General features: G+C 46.4%; 1 protein-coding gene across 3 annotated transcripts in view; it reads left to right on the top strand.

The window, feature by feature from the left end:
- PBX1 (PBX homeobox 1) overlaps positions 1–15,101 on the top strand; it is a 272,094-nt gene that overhangs the window by 215,812 nt on the left and 41,181 nt on the right. For all 3 annotated transcript variants that reach the window (XM_069480911.1, XM_069480912.1, XM_069480913.1), the window contains exons 4-5: positions 2,423–2,667; positions 9,064–9,254. In XM_069480911.1, coding sequence (XP_069337012.1) covers positions 2,423–2,667; positions 9,064–9,254 — 436 coding nt within the window. The remainder of the gene's footprint in view (positions 1–2,422; positions 2,668–9,063; positions 9,255–15,101) is intronic.

Raw genomic sequence — 15,101 nt, 5'->3', positions numbered from 1 at the left:
GAGTATACTAGGCATGAGATTTAGTAGAGTGGATGAGAGAGTAGAATTTTGCATCAGTGCAATTTTTTGAATAATCAAGCTAAAGTGAAACAATTACATTTGTTTATTAATGGCTCAGAGATGATTTTTTAAAATTTGTAAATGGCCCACAGATACCTTTGTTGATAAAGCAATTGAAATTTACCAAATAAAAATAAATCTACCCATAAACCCCACGACCCCTCACCGTAGAGGTGAGCGGGGAGGCGCTGCTGGGCCCCCCGACGCCAGGTGCTGGGTGGGCAGATTATTTTCTGCACCTTTAGGGCCTGGTGTTCAGGAAGTGGTCACAGCATTTGGTTACTTTCTTAAGGAAACCTTTATTAGCGGTGATATGTTGTTCTTCAGAAGACTTTGGAGATTTGAGTGAATGAATTCAAGAAACACAATAATGTGACTACATATAATTCAAACAACAACTGAAAGGGCAATTTCCCATTCAGTCTCCTGAGCCTACAGAAGAAGGATTTCTCTGGGGGAAAAAAAAATCCACATAAAGAATCTCAACGATCCCCTGACCTTGTGCCATCACCCCTGCAGCGATTTGATTTTCATGCAGCAGAATATTAAAAGTTCAGGCTAGCAGAGGGAAGATGGTGACCGGTACTGAAGTGCTGTGGCCTGTGCCCAGGTGCCCAGGTGTCCACGTCCGGCTTCCTCCTTTTCTCCCTCCCAGCCAACGGCCTTCCCTCTCCCTGCTCCCTCTCTCCCTGCGTCCCCTCCAGCAAGGAGCACGAGTTTTTCTGCTGTACCTTTCATCCTCTTTGCTCTTCACTGCCACCGCTGGTCCACATGGCGTCATGGTCCACATGACTGTCTCATGTTCCATGAGAGCCAAGCTGGGCACAGGAAGTGGGATTTCCTTCTGAATGACTTGCAGGGTTGGTTCTTGTCATGCCTGTTGGGAGCCAGCAGCACCTGGGCACAGCCAGCAGTGATGCTGGTATTACACATGGCGGAACGTCCTGAGCTCCTAGATGTCCTTTTGTGTTGAGCTCGTGTCCGCCTTCCCTGTCGGGACTCACGGGGGGCTGCCTTGCTGGGGGTCGGGATACAACTGGAGTGGGCTCACCCGATGCACCCTGCCCTGAAACAGCCCTGGGCTCTGCTCTGGTGCTCGCATGTCTGCTGGGGACGTAGCCCCTGCCACCTCCATCCCCAAAATGGAAATGAGTGCCGGACCCCTTCTCTGCCTGTAATCACTTCCCTCCTTTGCCTGCCTTATCCAAACATTTTGTTCAATTTTTTTTGAAAATTGAAAATACTTTTTATGTTCCCTCTTCGCAAAGACTTGACTGCCGACCACGACACCGGATGCAGATGAGTGATTTATTTCATGGCAGGCTGTGTGGAGGGGCAGTAAAAGGCCTGTCTAGCTCTTCTGCTGATTTACCAAATCACCTGATCTCTTCCAGTCCAAATCACCACCAATATTCACGGTGTTTTAATAGGAAGCAGCCGTCTCACTGACGGAGACGCCATCCTCCCAGAGCACTGGCTTCTCTGGATCCCTGAGACACCTTGTGAAGAGGGCTTCACCCTTGTTTCCGATGGGACAGAGTCCTTATCACCTGGGACAGGGAGATCGCAATTTTTGGAGCTAGATGTCCCTACTCCAGAGCCAGTTTTCCTTCTTCCTATCCATATATTAGACTTATCTCCGCTCTCTCCTAGTCCAGAGGTACCGTCTTAAGATTTCACTTCAGATTTACTGGATTTACCCAGCTCAGGGTATTTTGGACATGAAAATTTAGACTGATCAAATATTACAAAGAAAGTCAATGAGTATAAAACCACAAGTTTACAAAAAAATCAAGTAGTAGAAATAAAGAAGGAAATGCTTTTCTTTACATTGAAACCGATAGTTTAGGGATAAAAGTAAAAATTACATTGTTACAATTAACTTTTTGTAGTTTTAAATTTTTTATTATAGTAAAACACGGGTTAACTGTAAAATTTAACAATTTTACCTATTTTTAAGTGAACAGTTCAGTGGCATTAAAAATATGACATTATTGTGCAACCATCACCGCCATTTATCCAAAAACATTTCAATCTTCCCACAAGAAAACTCTGTGCCCATTAAACAACCACTCCCATTCCCGCCTCCCCCAGGCCCCGGCGCCCATCGTCCTACTTTCTGCCTCCCGAAATCCGACTATTCCAGCTGCCTCGTGCAGGTGGAGAAGCATTCGGGAGCAGAGCGAGCCCACCTTTCATTTCCCACCTCCTAGTCCCTCTCTTTGCAGCCCTTCCTCTTCCTCGAAGGCCGCGTTGCAGGTGATTTGGAGGCTTGTCCAGCCAAATTACACCATTGTTTTTGTTTTACATTTTCTCTTGCATTGCCGTTAACGCTCCCCTTTCCCTGTGTCTCTTCCCGTAGTTTTGAGTATCCGAGGAGCCCAGGAAGAGGAGCCCACAGACCCGCAGCTGATGCGACTGGACAACATGCTGCTGGCCGAAGGGGTGGCCGGGCCCGAGAAGGGCGGAGGGTCGGCGGCGGCGGCGGCAGCGGCGGCGGCTTCCGGAGGAGCAGGTTCCGACAACTCGGTGGAGCATTCCGATTACAGAGCCAAACTCTCACAGATCAGACAAATCTACCACACGGAGCTGGAGAAATACGAGCAGGTAGCCACAAACGGGGGGGGCCCTGCAGGACAGGGTGCAGGAGACCTACAGCTCCGGGTCTGGCAGAGACCGGGCAGTCAGCCTCTCCCAGACGTGACGTTCCTGCCGTGGCATCTCCGGCCCAGCCACGGAGCCCCCGGCCAAGCTTGAGTCCCCAGTGGTCTCAGCTATTAAAAACCTGGGCATTAGGTGGACACAAAGGCATTGAAAAATGTTTGAAGTTGTAAATGAGGATTTCAAAAGACGTGAAGAGTCGATATAAGGAAGGCTCAACACCTGCAGCTCTGGCACCTCTGCCCCTGACGCACAGTCCCAGGGCTCGTCGGGGTGCCAGAGGTGTCCCGAACCTGCAGGGACAGGGGAGGATTTTTCTGGTCTTTTTGTTCTTTATTTAGGATGATTACTCTTTCTCTGGATGCACATGGCAACCTACGGGAAAGGGTTTTAAAACTTGGCCCTAAAGTCCTTCATTGGAACTAGACTCAGTTCAATTGAGAGTCAAACAAGTCCCCCTTTTTATGGAATATATGATATACAATAAGATGTGCACCTTCCCCTGTGAGAAGACTAGAAGGTGTCAGGGACCAGATAAGCTTGGATTCCAGTCCTGGCACTCCACTGACCATCTGGGGGATCCGGTGTTCTGTGTACCCCAAAAGCTGATGGCGTAATGGCAAAGAGCTGTGGATTTAGAGTCAAGGGTATGAAGGCTCATAAAAATCATATAAAAGAAAGGATAAGAAAGGCTTTTAATTACAAAGCGGCATGTAAATGTAAGATGTTCTCGTAATAATAGAGCTTCTCTTTGTTAGAGAGCCCTCCTCCACCTCAGCCACCCCCAACATACATGCATTTATATATCAGTACGTTTCCTCTGGTCAGTCTGAGCGATGCTACTTAACCAGCAGTTCTTTAACATCAGCCTTTCTTCCTGTCATTTAGCTGACAAATAAGTGTGTTGTCACCTCTTTGAATGGCATTGTGCTGAAGTTCTACATTAACTTACTTTCATTGAATTATTAGGTTTTCTTTCCCTCTTTTAAGAGCCAAAAAAAGAAGAGGGAGAAAAAGCAAAAGGTAGAAGACCCTCTGCAGTCCACTTGTAACTGTCTAGGTAGAAGGCAAATGCAAACTTAATAGAAAATTTAAATTTTAAAATAGAAATGGGCATTTAAAAATTTAAAGTGAAGAAAGGTTCATTTTTGCACTCCTGTCTACCGTTGGAATGGATGTCTACAAAATTCTCTCTTTTATGTGGCAAAAAAAAAAAATTGCTGTGAAGCTTGAAGCCAAACATTGTGAAATTCAACCATCAGACAGGGTGTTGGGGGGTAAAGTGGAGGGAATAGAAGCAAGCTGTGGTACGAACCCGTGAGTCATGGTCCTTCGCCTTCTTGGGAAAGATCAGATGTTCTTGCTGCAGTATTGGCTGGTGTAGACATTTGCCCAGATCCCAGGAGATGCTGAGCTCAGACGACTGACTGAACCATGACAGTTTCCCCACCTGGACCATCGTGTTAGAGCTGGGAGTCCGCCCTGACCTACTGGGATGACTTTGGAAGGCGGGTGGGGATGTTTCCTATAAAGACCTCTCTCTGGCCTCTTGGGTTCTTCCTACTCCCTGTTCTTCCTACGTCACCTTCACCCGGTAAGCCTGGCCTCTGGCGCAGCAGCCTGCCCAGACCTGTCGTCCAGGGTCACTCGTGCCAAAAAAGGCACAAGAAGAGCCCAGAGGGTGGCTCCCTCCACTAAACCCGTAAGTGGAATGGACGTTAGGTTGGAAGGTGTTGAAAACTGGCTTTCTTCTTAGCTCAGGTTGCCAGCAACACAGAAGAACTGACTGTTTTCTTGATTTAAATCCCCTTGTCACTCTTCCATCCTCATCCCAAATGAGTACAAACTCTGGCATTTTAATAGCATGTTACCACTTACAGAACACTTTGGCCAACATAATTGGACTTGTTCTCAGGGCAGTTTTGTGGCCGAGTTCCTGGGACAGATACTGTCATCATCTCCATTTCGATACAGGTGAAGAAACAGAGATCAAAGAGGTTACGATGTACTTGAGGTCACACATCCAGTGAGGGACAGAGTTTCCCCTAGAATCTGTATTTTGACCCTTAGCCCAAGGGCTCTTACTGGAACTGTGCCTGACTGTACTTAACAAGAAGAGAGTGTGGACGTCTACAGACACAGATAACCGGCTTGTCCTCTGTTACTTCCCTGGACTAGATTCCTGGCACCTAAGAGAAGTGAACGATAAAAATATTGGCTTCAGAAACTTCTCCTGGGCACCTATCTGTTCTAAATAACAGAGATGTTGAAAATTGGGAACCCAAGGGAAAGCTTTGTCAGTACAGAGCAAATTATGTAAATCTAGTAATTGCAGTAGTCATCCATATTTATTATTTTTAAAAAGTACTGAAACATCATTTTCTTATTTCTGTGGGCATTTTCTGGTTAAGGAGTGCCTGCTGCTTAGCACATTCTGCATGCTTAATAACGTATGAATATTAGTTGTGTTGTTAATTATAGTAAATAGCAGATTGTAGGGAAATTATGCTATTAACCTTCTACCTACTGTGTCTGAGAGATATATCCTCTTCATTTTTCTGTAACAGTTCCTCATGGGATTTTTTTTTTTAAAAAATAGAAAACCTCGGTCAAGCAAAAACGTCACTCTCTATTTTAGTAGCATCTATATGAAATTACCAAACTGATTAGTTAATAGTTGATGCTGTTGTTTTTGTTTTGTTTTATCTTTGGTGTGGTGGTAGCAGGTAGCCACACAGTAATTAGCTATCATAGCTCCCCTCACCCCTACCCCTCCAAAAACAAAAAACGACCTGAATCCGCCATTGTTTCACCCTGAGGTTATTAAATAAAGAAGGCTTCTGGAGACTTTCATTAGAAAGAAAGGGAGAAAATTGTTTTATTCATCAAATGGGATTGGTAAAGCACTTTTTCAGCAGATCATGTTGGTAGCTAAGGTATTTAAGAGCTGGCATAGCCTAATGTCAGAAACCTGAAATTTATTCCAACTGTTATTAAAAAAAAAAAAAAAGATCCTCTTGTATCTTTGCAGGGTTCTTCAGCTTTTGTGAATAATGCTGTTGGGGCATTGATAGGACTCAATCGCTAATGCTGAACTGGGTTGGGTTAACTGAGTTCACAGCTAAGAGAGCCCCGAGATCCCAGTTGCTTTGGTTGATGAGCCAGGCAGCCAAAGCCTGTCTCATCCCTGGATTTCGATCCAGTCCGTCTCCTCCAAGGAGTCAGGGAAGAGGATGGTTTATATAGAGTGCAGGATATAAACTCAAACCGTTTGTGAGATTTTTTAAGAAGACTTCTCTTTAGTTCTCTGCTCCCAGAAACACCCTTGCCCCGGAACCTGGGAAGTCCCCTCTTAGGAATCCTGCTCCAGGCAGCAGCCCCAACTCCAGCAAGTGACTCTGCATGTGACAGTCTCCAGCAGAGTGTCCTCAGCCTGCGAGGATTTTAGTCCATCAATGGCTGAAACCCCAAGCACTCAGCATTGCTGTGAAGGCCTGGCCTCACGGACGCCGCCCAGAGTGTGCAGGTGCCAGGCCGGGAGGAAGTGAGGATGCCGGGGAAGTCTGAGTCATTATGTTCTGTCCGTCTCACGCAGACTCAGAATCTTCTCCGCTCCCCGGTGAGTGTTCCAGGGCAGCTGTTGAGCAGCTGCTTTGCTCCACCTCAGCAGTGGGTGAAACGACTCCGCTGTCTGTTTATTGCAGAGCAGAAAGGGCCCCGGGATAAGATGCCCTGAATAGACATCAGATATCGGGAGTACTTTTATTCACTGTAATGAAGCACATTATTAGGAGCCGAGCACTGTGGCTTCCCAGCGGAGAGCTGGTGAGCTTGACGATACCCCCTCGCAGCCAGCCCGGACGGGCGGGGAGGCTGCTGTGTGCCTGGCCCTCCACTCTCCACCCTGTGGCCTCGGAATTTCGGCCAACTCACTGCCAGGTTTTGTTTCCTTCTCTGTGCTGTGCAGTTCCCAGGGCTGGGATAATAGGGAACAGGCTTCTAGTACAGACCTGGTGATTATGCCGAGCGGATAGCAAAATGCCATGTGGACGGATCTTTGATGGGTTTGTCTGGGGCTTCTGCCTGCAGGGTGTAAAGAAGGTATTTCTTGCCACCTGTGTTTTCACCAAGAGGGAAACCGAAGCCTGGAGAAGTTGACCTGATTTTCAATATACCCAAATGGGTTGAATGTCTGAGATTATCTGTAGTTTGAAGAGATAATTACGACACACGTTTGTAGGGCCAGACACACACGTAGTAACTCATTGCATCCTCACCACAGCCTGTGAGGCAGGTACTGTCATCCCCGTGTCGCAAACAAGGAAACTGAGGCACCGAGAGATTAAGTAACTTTCAGAGGTCCCACAGCTAAGAGTCCCCGAGGCAGGGTCTTCGCCCAGGCAGGCTGCGCGCGCTCAGCCGGCTTTGCAGGATCCATGCGAGGGAGCTGCTCCATCCACAGGTCCTAGCACAGCAGCCTGGGCACTGTCGGCCTTGCTGAAGGGCCAGGGATGACTCAGTCGCTCTCCGGTGAATCAAACGAGGCGCTGAGCGGTGAAAGGATCTGTCCGTATATACACGGAGGCAGGGTCCCCCCGCCCGGTTAGACAGCCCGGGGGATGCGTGCGTCTGCCTGGGTACCTTTGGCCAACCAACCTCAAAGGGTTTCTTAGGTAAATAATCAGTAAACGTGTACAGTTGTTGTTACTGCATTATTGACGCGTATGAAGGGCTTTGTGCTATGAAAACAACAGCAATACAATGTCACCAACAATGAGCGTGTTTCTGCTGTTGATATTAAGTTAGAGCCTTCTGAGGCCTCAGTTCTTCGACTCTCAAAGCATCATCTTGCCTTTTTCATTGCAAATCGACAGCATTGCTGCGAGTTAATTTGTAAATAGATGTTTTGCTGCATGCCCAGCTAAGGAAACCAGACTGCAGACGCTTAGTGGCTAAAACAGAGGGCGGGAGTTTTCAGAGGAGCAAGTTTAGGCTCTGGGAAAGGCCCAGAGGCCCTGGCCTGGAATATGCAGTGTTCAGGCCTTGCCTCTGCCTCTTCTTGTTTGCTCTGTGCCTTTGGAAAAGTCTCTTCACCCCTCTGGGCTAAAGTCTTCCCAACTATAAAACAAGGAGGTGGGGAAACGTGATCTCCTACTTTCCTTCCAGAGCTGACCGTATGTTGGGCCATAACCTGAGAGTTTTTATTGCAGGGATAGTTCCTGAATGCTCTAAATCAGCGGTCCCCAACCTTTCTGGCACCGGGGACCAGTTTCATGGAAGACAATTTTTCCGCAGGGGTTGTGGGGGGGATGGTTTCAGGATGACTCGACCCATGACATTGATTGTGCAAACCTCTCTGCTAATGATCATCTGTGTTTGCAGCCGCTCCCCAGCACTGGCATCTCCACCTCAGCTGCACCTCAGATCATCAGGCATGAGGTTCTCGTAAGGAGCCGCGACCTAGATCCCTCCATGCGCAGTTTACAGTAGGGTTCACGCTCCTGTGACACTCTAGTGCTGCTGATCCGGCAGGAGGCGGAGCTTGTGTGATGCTGGGAGCGATGGGGAGGGGCTGTAAATACAGATGAAGCTTCGCTCATTTGCACGCTGCTCCCCTCCTGCTGTGCAGCCCGGTTCTTCACTGGCCACGGGGTTGGGGACCGCGGCACCTAAATCATGTTTTGAAGCTGTTTCTCTGAGGCCCCTGGAGACAGAGGCTCTTTGTGTTACAGACTTAATGGGTCTTTAGAAGGCCAGCAGAGGAGGGGTGCTTATAATAAAAGTAGAAATAGAAATAGAGTGATGAGAAATCTCTCAGAAAAGTTGTCAAAGCTTTGAATTCCATGATCCCACTTAAATTCTTTTGGCTCTTTATGCATCCCAAAATTGAATATTTGGAAGCTCTCCTGTGCCAGAGATAATGAATGAATGAGCAAGGCAGAAGGCTCATGGTATATTTGATCCTAAACTTTCTTTGGCTGCTTGGCTGTTAGTTTGGGGCAAAGGGTGGTGAAGTATGTTTTATGCTAGGATTTGTGTTCTCACCTTTCACCATAGTAAAATCATGGAAAGAAATGATTAAGAACAAAATGATTAGGAATTTTTTTTTTTCCTTAAAAAAAATTAACATCATGGCCAAAACTTAGAGCCACCGGGGCTGAGGGGGTTTTCCAGGTAGTCATTTATTCCACCCCTCTGATATGACAAAATAGCACAAAGTCTCCTAGTTTTCTTTGTTGACACAAGTCTCTAGAAAAGCCCGCCCAGCCTTTCATCCCAGACCCGATGCGTGCTGAGGCTTGGACCCTCTGTAACCCCATGCGTGTTGTCCTACCCTTCCAGGCATGCAACGAGTTCACCACCCACGTGATGAACCTCCTGCGAGAGCAGAGCCGGACCCGGCCCATCTCCCCGAAGGAGATCGAGCGGATGGTGAGCATCATCCACCGCAAGTTCAGCTCCATCCAGATGCAGCTCAAGCAGAGCACGTGCGAGGCCGTCATGATCCTGCGTTCCCGGTTTCTGGATGCGCGGTGAGTCGGCGCGGGGCTGGGGCTCCTGGGCCGGCCCTCTCTGGGGGCTCCCGTTTCACCCCGTCAGTGCGGAGCCAGGCGGGAGCCTGAGGACAGTTCTCAGGGCTAGCAAAGGAGGGCTGTGAGGCTGGACTGGCCGTTGGCCTCACACAGAACCAGGGAAGTACGTGCTGAGAGGGGATGATTTTTATTTCCACTGCTCCTCCCTCGGGGTGGGCAGGGAGGCAGACGTAGCTCCGTTAGGAGAGAAGGCAGGGTGTTTTTTGTTTGTTTTCACAGCACTGGGCACCTCTCTTGGGTCATAACTATAGGCCCGTAGTAACCTCTCAGCACACTGCAGTGACATACGTCCAAGGAAGTCACTTCCATTTGCTTGAACGTTGGGGTCTTTCTGCACTGTGCACAGGCAGAGAACGGTCTCAGCTCAATTCAAGAAGTATTTATCAGTAGATCACCGTGTGCCACACTCAGGCGTAAGTTTTAGGAGTACAGAGATGACTAAGACATGGCACTTTGGGCACAGAGGGGCCAGGAGGTGGTCTAAAATGGGCCCAGTTAATTTGGTGTTTTCTATCTGGCATTGCTGTTCATGCCCTCACTTGTGAGTTCAGAGCGTGGGTAGGAAGGTCCTTTAGAAAAAGACGAGAACTGAGACCAGAGAGCAAGCAGTCAGTTCCTGACTCCCCAGCTTTCTAGACCAGTGGATTTACGTGGATCCCTTGGACTCCTTTGGCTTCTGCTACCCAGCCTGCGAGATGGTGATAGTCCTATCTTTCATCTACTCTAGAAGAATATTTTGATAACTGATCTAGCAAATACATGTACCGAGTGTGGGTATGATTTGCAATCTATAGTTCGTCTAAAATTAGTCATCTGTGAATTCAGATATCATCATTCACATTTCAATTGCTAAAAATAACCCCAAACTATGATTTTTAGTATTCGAACGCTAGCTATGTGAGGGTCAGGGTACCGTTTCACAGTCTATAGTTTTGTTTCTTTTCAGTCAGACAAAAAGATTTGCCGTTCCTCTTGAATTTTTTCACCCCTGAAATCAGGGTTTATTCAGCTCTGCTACCTGCATTTTCCCCCGTCTTGCTCTTCACAATTGTGGTCTTTATGGACCTCTTTGAAACTGCCTGGCATCTTCTCCTACGCTCCCCCTCTTATTCAGTGTGTTTTGGGTTGCATGGAATACAAAATGAGAATACCGGCAGCAAAATGTGTCTCTGGGCCAATAGAATGCCATAGAGTAAGTCAAGAGAAAGTGAAAATGAAGAGAGTTTTCCCAGCTGGGCATGGTGATGGAGCGGGAGTCGGCAAAGTCACCCCAAAGCAGGACCCTCTGTGCACCCCTCCCCCGTGGCCCGCTGCCAGCCTGGCTGCTTCAGTGCAGCCTGTTCCACAAAGTGCAAGTGACTGGTGGCCTCTGTCTGGGTCCTTGCTCTGTGCTGCCGCCACCGCCATGCTGCGTGTGTTCCCCGCATCCCCATGGTAACCCCTAGTTAAAATGCTAGAGTTGGCATTTATGTTGGCAGATACTGAAAAAAAAAGAAAAGTTGGGTCCAGACTGGGTTCTTTTCAAGAGAGAAATCTGAGAGAAGGGAGGAGCAGAGTCGTGTCTCCTTGGATATCTTCTTGCAGTAATTCTGCTGTGCCCAGTTGAAGCTCAGACTCTGAAAGACACAAAACTAGGCGAGCTTTGTACACAGCCCCTTTCACTTCCACCAGCCTTTGCCTGGATTGTTCCAGCTGGCACCAGAAGGACAGTCCCTCTCAGACAGGGTCTTTTTCTTGCTTTGGTTACAACCTTTGAATCGTTGCGTCCGAGCCAAGATTCAAAACTGAAACAACTAACCTATTGTCATGGTTATTGTCATTTTATTTGGGGGGTATATTTATTATCAGTGAAAGAACGTACCCCCAAATGCCAGCCCAAGGCTGAGCAAATGGCTTTCCCAGCTGAAAAATAAATGTTTTCTGGACTTACTGATTAGGGAACTTATGTCAGTATCTCCAGTGTCTCTATAATTTGGAGAGCTAGCTAAGCAAACCTCAGTAAGAAAGACATACTCACTGCCGATATTCCCATGCTACTCTAAACCATGCGTCTGATGGACGGGACCTCATCAGAAAAAAAGATTTCATGGAAGACAAGTAAAATACAAAGAGAACTTGATTTAGTAATAGGATTAGTCTTTGTAATCTAATAGGTATGTAGAATTGTTATGGAACACTCATTGTGTTAGCTTTCTAGTGCTGTGTAGCAGATTACCACAAATTGAGCAGCTTAAAACAACACAAGTTGTTATCTCACAGTTTGTGTTGGTCAGGGGTCTGGGCATGGCTTAGCTGGATCCTCTGTTGTAGTCACAACAAAGCTGTAATCAAGCTATATGCTGAGGCTGTGGTGTCATCTGAGGCTCGGAGTCCTCGTCCAAGCTCATTCTGGTTGTTGGCAGAATTCAGTTTTTTGTAGTTGCGGGACTGAGAGCCATACTTAGCTCCCAGAGGCCACCCGTGCTCATAGGCAGTTCTCAGCCTGGCTGCTTGCGTTCTTCCTGAAAGCCGACAGGAGAAACTCCCTTTGTGGGCTCTAACCGAATCTCCCTTTTCATTTACTCAGAGTCAGCTGATTAGTAACTTAATCATAGGAGTGACACCCCCCGTATTTGCCATCCCATCCACTCAAGGGGAAGGTGTGTGCACGGGGTCTGGGACCCTGGGCTTCTGTGTGCTGCACTCCTCAGCTGAGCGCTGGGCACAGGTTTGTCCCTCTCGGGTCATGTCTTTTCTCTCGTCCTAACGTTGACTTAACAATTGTATTCATTTGTTCATTCATTCAACTTCTATCATACCACGCCACGTACCGAGCACTGTGCCCACAACTGGTAAGTTTATTGTTAGGACCATATATCATGTTTTGTCTTAGAGAGAGAGAACTCTTATGAACCCTCTAATTGATTTTTTAGCAATAAATTTAACTTTTTTCCTATAGCATTTTGCTGGAAATAACAATAACATAAACAGGTGATTAAGAGTGCTCCTCTGCATTTTCCCCCATAGATGGGATTACATAAAATGAATAATCAAAGAGGAAAGGACGTGCAACAAGGTCTGGTCACACTGCACTCTGCTTAGACTGACTGACTCATCTAGTTGACCTCTGACTACTTGCCAGATGGGATATTAGCCACTGGAATAAGAAAGATGAAAAAATGCAAATAAATGTGGGTCGTACCTTTATGGAGCTCTTAATCCCGTGGGACAAACAGACACTCTTGCGACTAACCCTAACACTGCGTGTTACCCATGGAGTCCATTCATCCACCACCTAACCCTGCGTCCGAAGGGGAGAGCATCAGGGAGAGGGCGGGCGAGACTGCGTCTCAGAGGAGCAGGATGTTTGCCAAATAGAAGGAATAACATGAGCAAAATAAAACAACATCATTAGACTTCAATGAGCATTATTGACTCGAGTGCTTACTATATGTTTGACCACAAGGGTTCCAAATATGAGTGAGACACGGCCCCCAGCCTCGAGGAGTTTGCTGTTTAGCTGGGGAGACGTCTGCAAACTCGTGGCAAGTGCCGTGGCGGGGAAGCGTGCAGGGTGGTGTGGGAGGCGAGGGAGCATGAAAGCCACGAGTCTTCGGGGAACGTAGACGCATCTGATGTGGCCAGGTGAAATTATGCACAGCATGTGTTGGATTGGGGGAAATGAGGTGCTAGGGATAGGCTAGAGCCACTGGAAAACTTTAACTGTACCAGGGATTTTGAATTTATTAAGCAGCAGAAAGCCTCAGAGCTGAGAGGAGTGTGGGAAATTCCCCCCTAAGTTCTAAAATTGCACTGGATTCAAATTCTGGCTACAAGCGTGATGACCTTTGTGACCCTGGATAAGTGGCTCATTCTCCCAAAGGCTCAGTTTTCTTATCTGTAGAATGGGAATAATCTGTAAACAGGAATAAACAATATAAAAAACAAACTTAGTGTAATGTCTAGCACATAATATTCACACCCTAATTCAGCTATCATAATAGTAAGGATTACTATATTATATATTACTGTTATTATATATTGTATTATTATTAGCATCTACATTATTCAATTTTATAATGATTACTGACATGATCAGATCTATGTGTAGAAAAGTTACTCAAGTGTCTCCTGGAGATGAGCCGAATTAGCGAAGAGATAAGGTAAAAACTGTGGTTGAAGCTTGTGCTCCCCAACCTGGAATAATGCAGAATAAGTACTAAATAGCTTCTGCATTTTCTGTAAATGTTCAGAGGAAAATATTTTTATTTGAAGATAAACATTGGTATGTTATGGAGTAGACCAAAGCAGGAGGTTTCAAAGACATTTCCTGCTTTTGATGGCGTCCCAGAGGTGTGCTCTTTTTCCAGGAGGGCTGCATGGGCAGTATTTCTGGGAAGCATCGATCTAGAGTTGCACTGTCTAGGATATGGCTGTTTAATTTTAAATTTAAATTAATTATAGCAATATTATCTATAGAAACAAAAAAAGAAAAAAATTTAAATTAATTAAAATAAATAAAATTTTTAAAGTGAGCTCTCCAGTTGCACCAGACACATTTCAGCTGCTAAGCAGCCAGTCTGGCTAATGGCCGCGGTATTGGACAGATCAGGTGTAGAACATTCCGCTCCCTGGAGAAAGTGCTGTTGCCCAGCACTAGTCATACAATCACGTGATAGGCAGCGGCTCCTCTAAACTCATTTCAAAAATAGCAGTACCCCCTTAATATTTTCAAATTAAAAAAATAAGTCACTTTAACCACATACATAAAAGATCATAATAAAAACAGCTCTCCTTTTTGAAGGGAAAAAAATAGCAGTGACAACAAGAATGGAATAAGAGGGATAGATTTGAAAGGACAGAACTGGCAGGACTTGCTTTGGGGCCATTCGATGAAGGTAAGAAAGCAGGAGGGCTGAGACCCCCCACGTTCTGGCCAGGTACTCAAATATTTGAACGAATGAATGAACGAGCAAATTGGGAAGTGCAATGAAGCATATCTGTGATACTGTCATTAAATAATGCAGGTGATGAAGAAGATAGAGCTGATTTGGGTGAAAAGTGCTATTACTTTTAGATACACGGTTTGTTTGAAGGTGCCTGCAGTGTGCAATGGTGCATGGGCCAGTGGCTCCTAGGAGAGGTCGTAGGGCAGGACATAACATATTTGGTAATTAGCAGCGTATGTCTGTGATGCCTACACCTCTCACTGTCACAAGTCGTTTATAAAAAATTTCCCGCATGGACCCTGTGATTCGGAAGGTTTCTGTCCCTAAGGTATACCATGTTTACCCAGTAATATTTAATCAACTCCACATTTCGTAAATTAAAAATCTAGATATCCAACTATCAAAGCTTCTGATTGGCTTGAAATCACAAATGTTAACCCATCAGCCTGGTAATACTTCAAGCCAAAGCAAATGTCTCAGTTAGCTCAAACAACCTTATTGTCGGAAAGGTGTTATTTTCACTATGTTTCTTGAAATTCTGAAAAATCCTGACCCTGGGATTTCAATGGCCCTAGATTGAGACGGCTACCAAAAGAGACGATAAGCGAGTCCATCAGAATAGATGAGACCACCTAGGGAAGATTGCGCATCACGAGGAGAGGAGAGCCCGGAACAGCTGTCTGCACCACTAGCTCGTTCCAGAGAGGCTTCCTTTGAGCTCAGTTGGAAGAGTCCCAAAAAATACACTGCAATGCTAATGCAAACAACTGAACGAACAACCAGAGGCTCTCCCAGTCTGGGGAGACTTCAGGGTCCAGTTCCCCAGGCCTAAAACAACAGTCTTTAGGCAAAGCAGCAG

This window comes from Eulemur rufifrons, chromosome 8 (genome assembly GCF_041146395.1).
Source record: "Eulemur rufifrons isolate Redbay chromosome 8, OSU_ERuf_1, whole genome shotgun sequence".
Lineage (NCBI taxonomy): Eukaryota > Metazoa > Chordata > Mammalia > Primates > Lemuridae > Eulemur > Eulemur rufifrons.
Note: the sequence above shows the minus strand (reverse complement) of the source record. Positions and strands in the feature narration are given on the sequence as shown.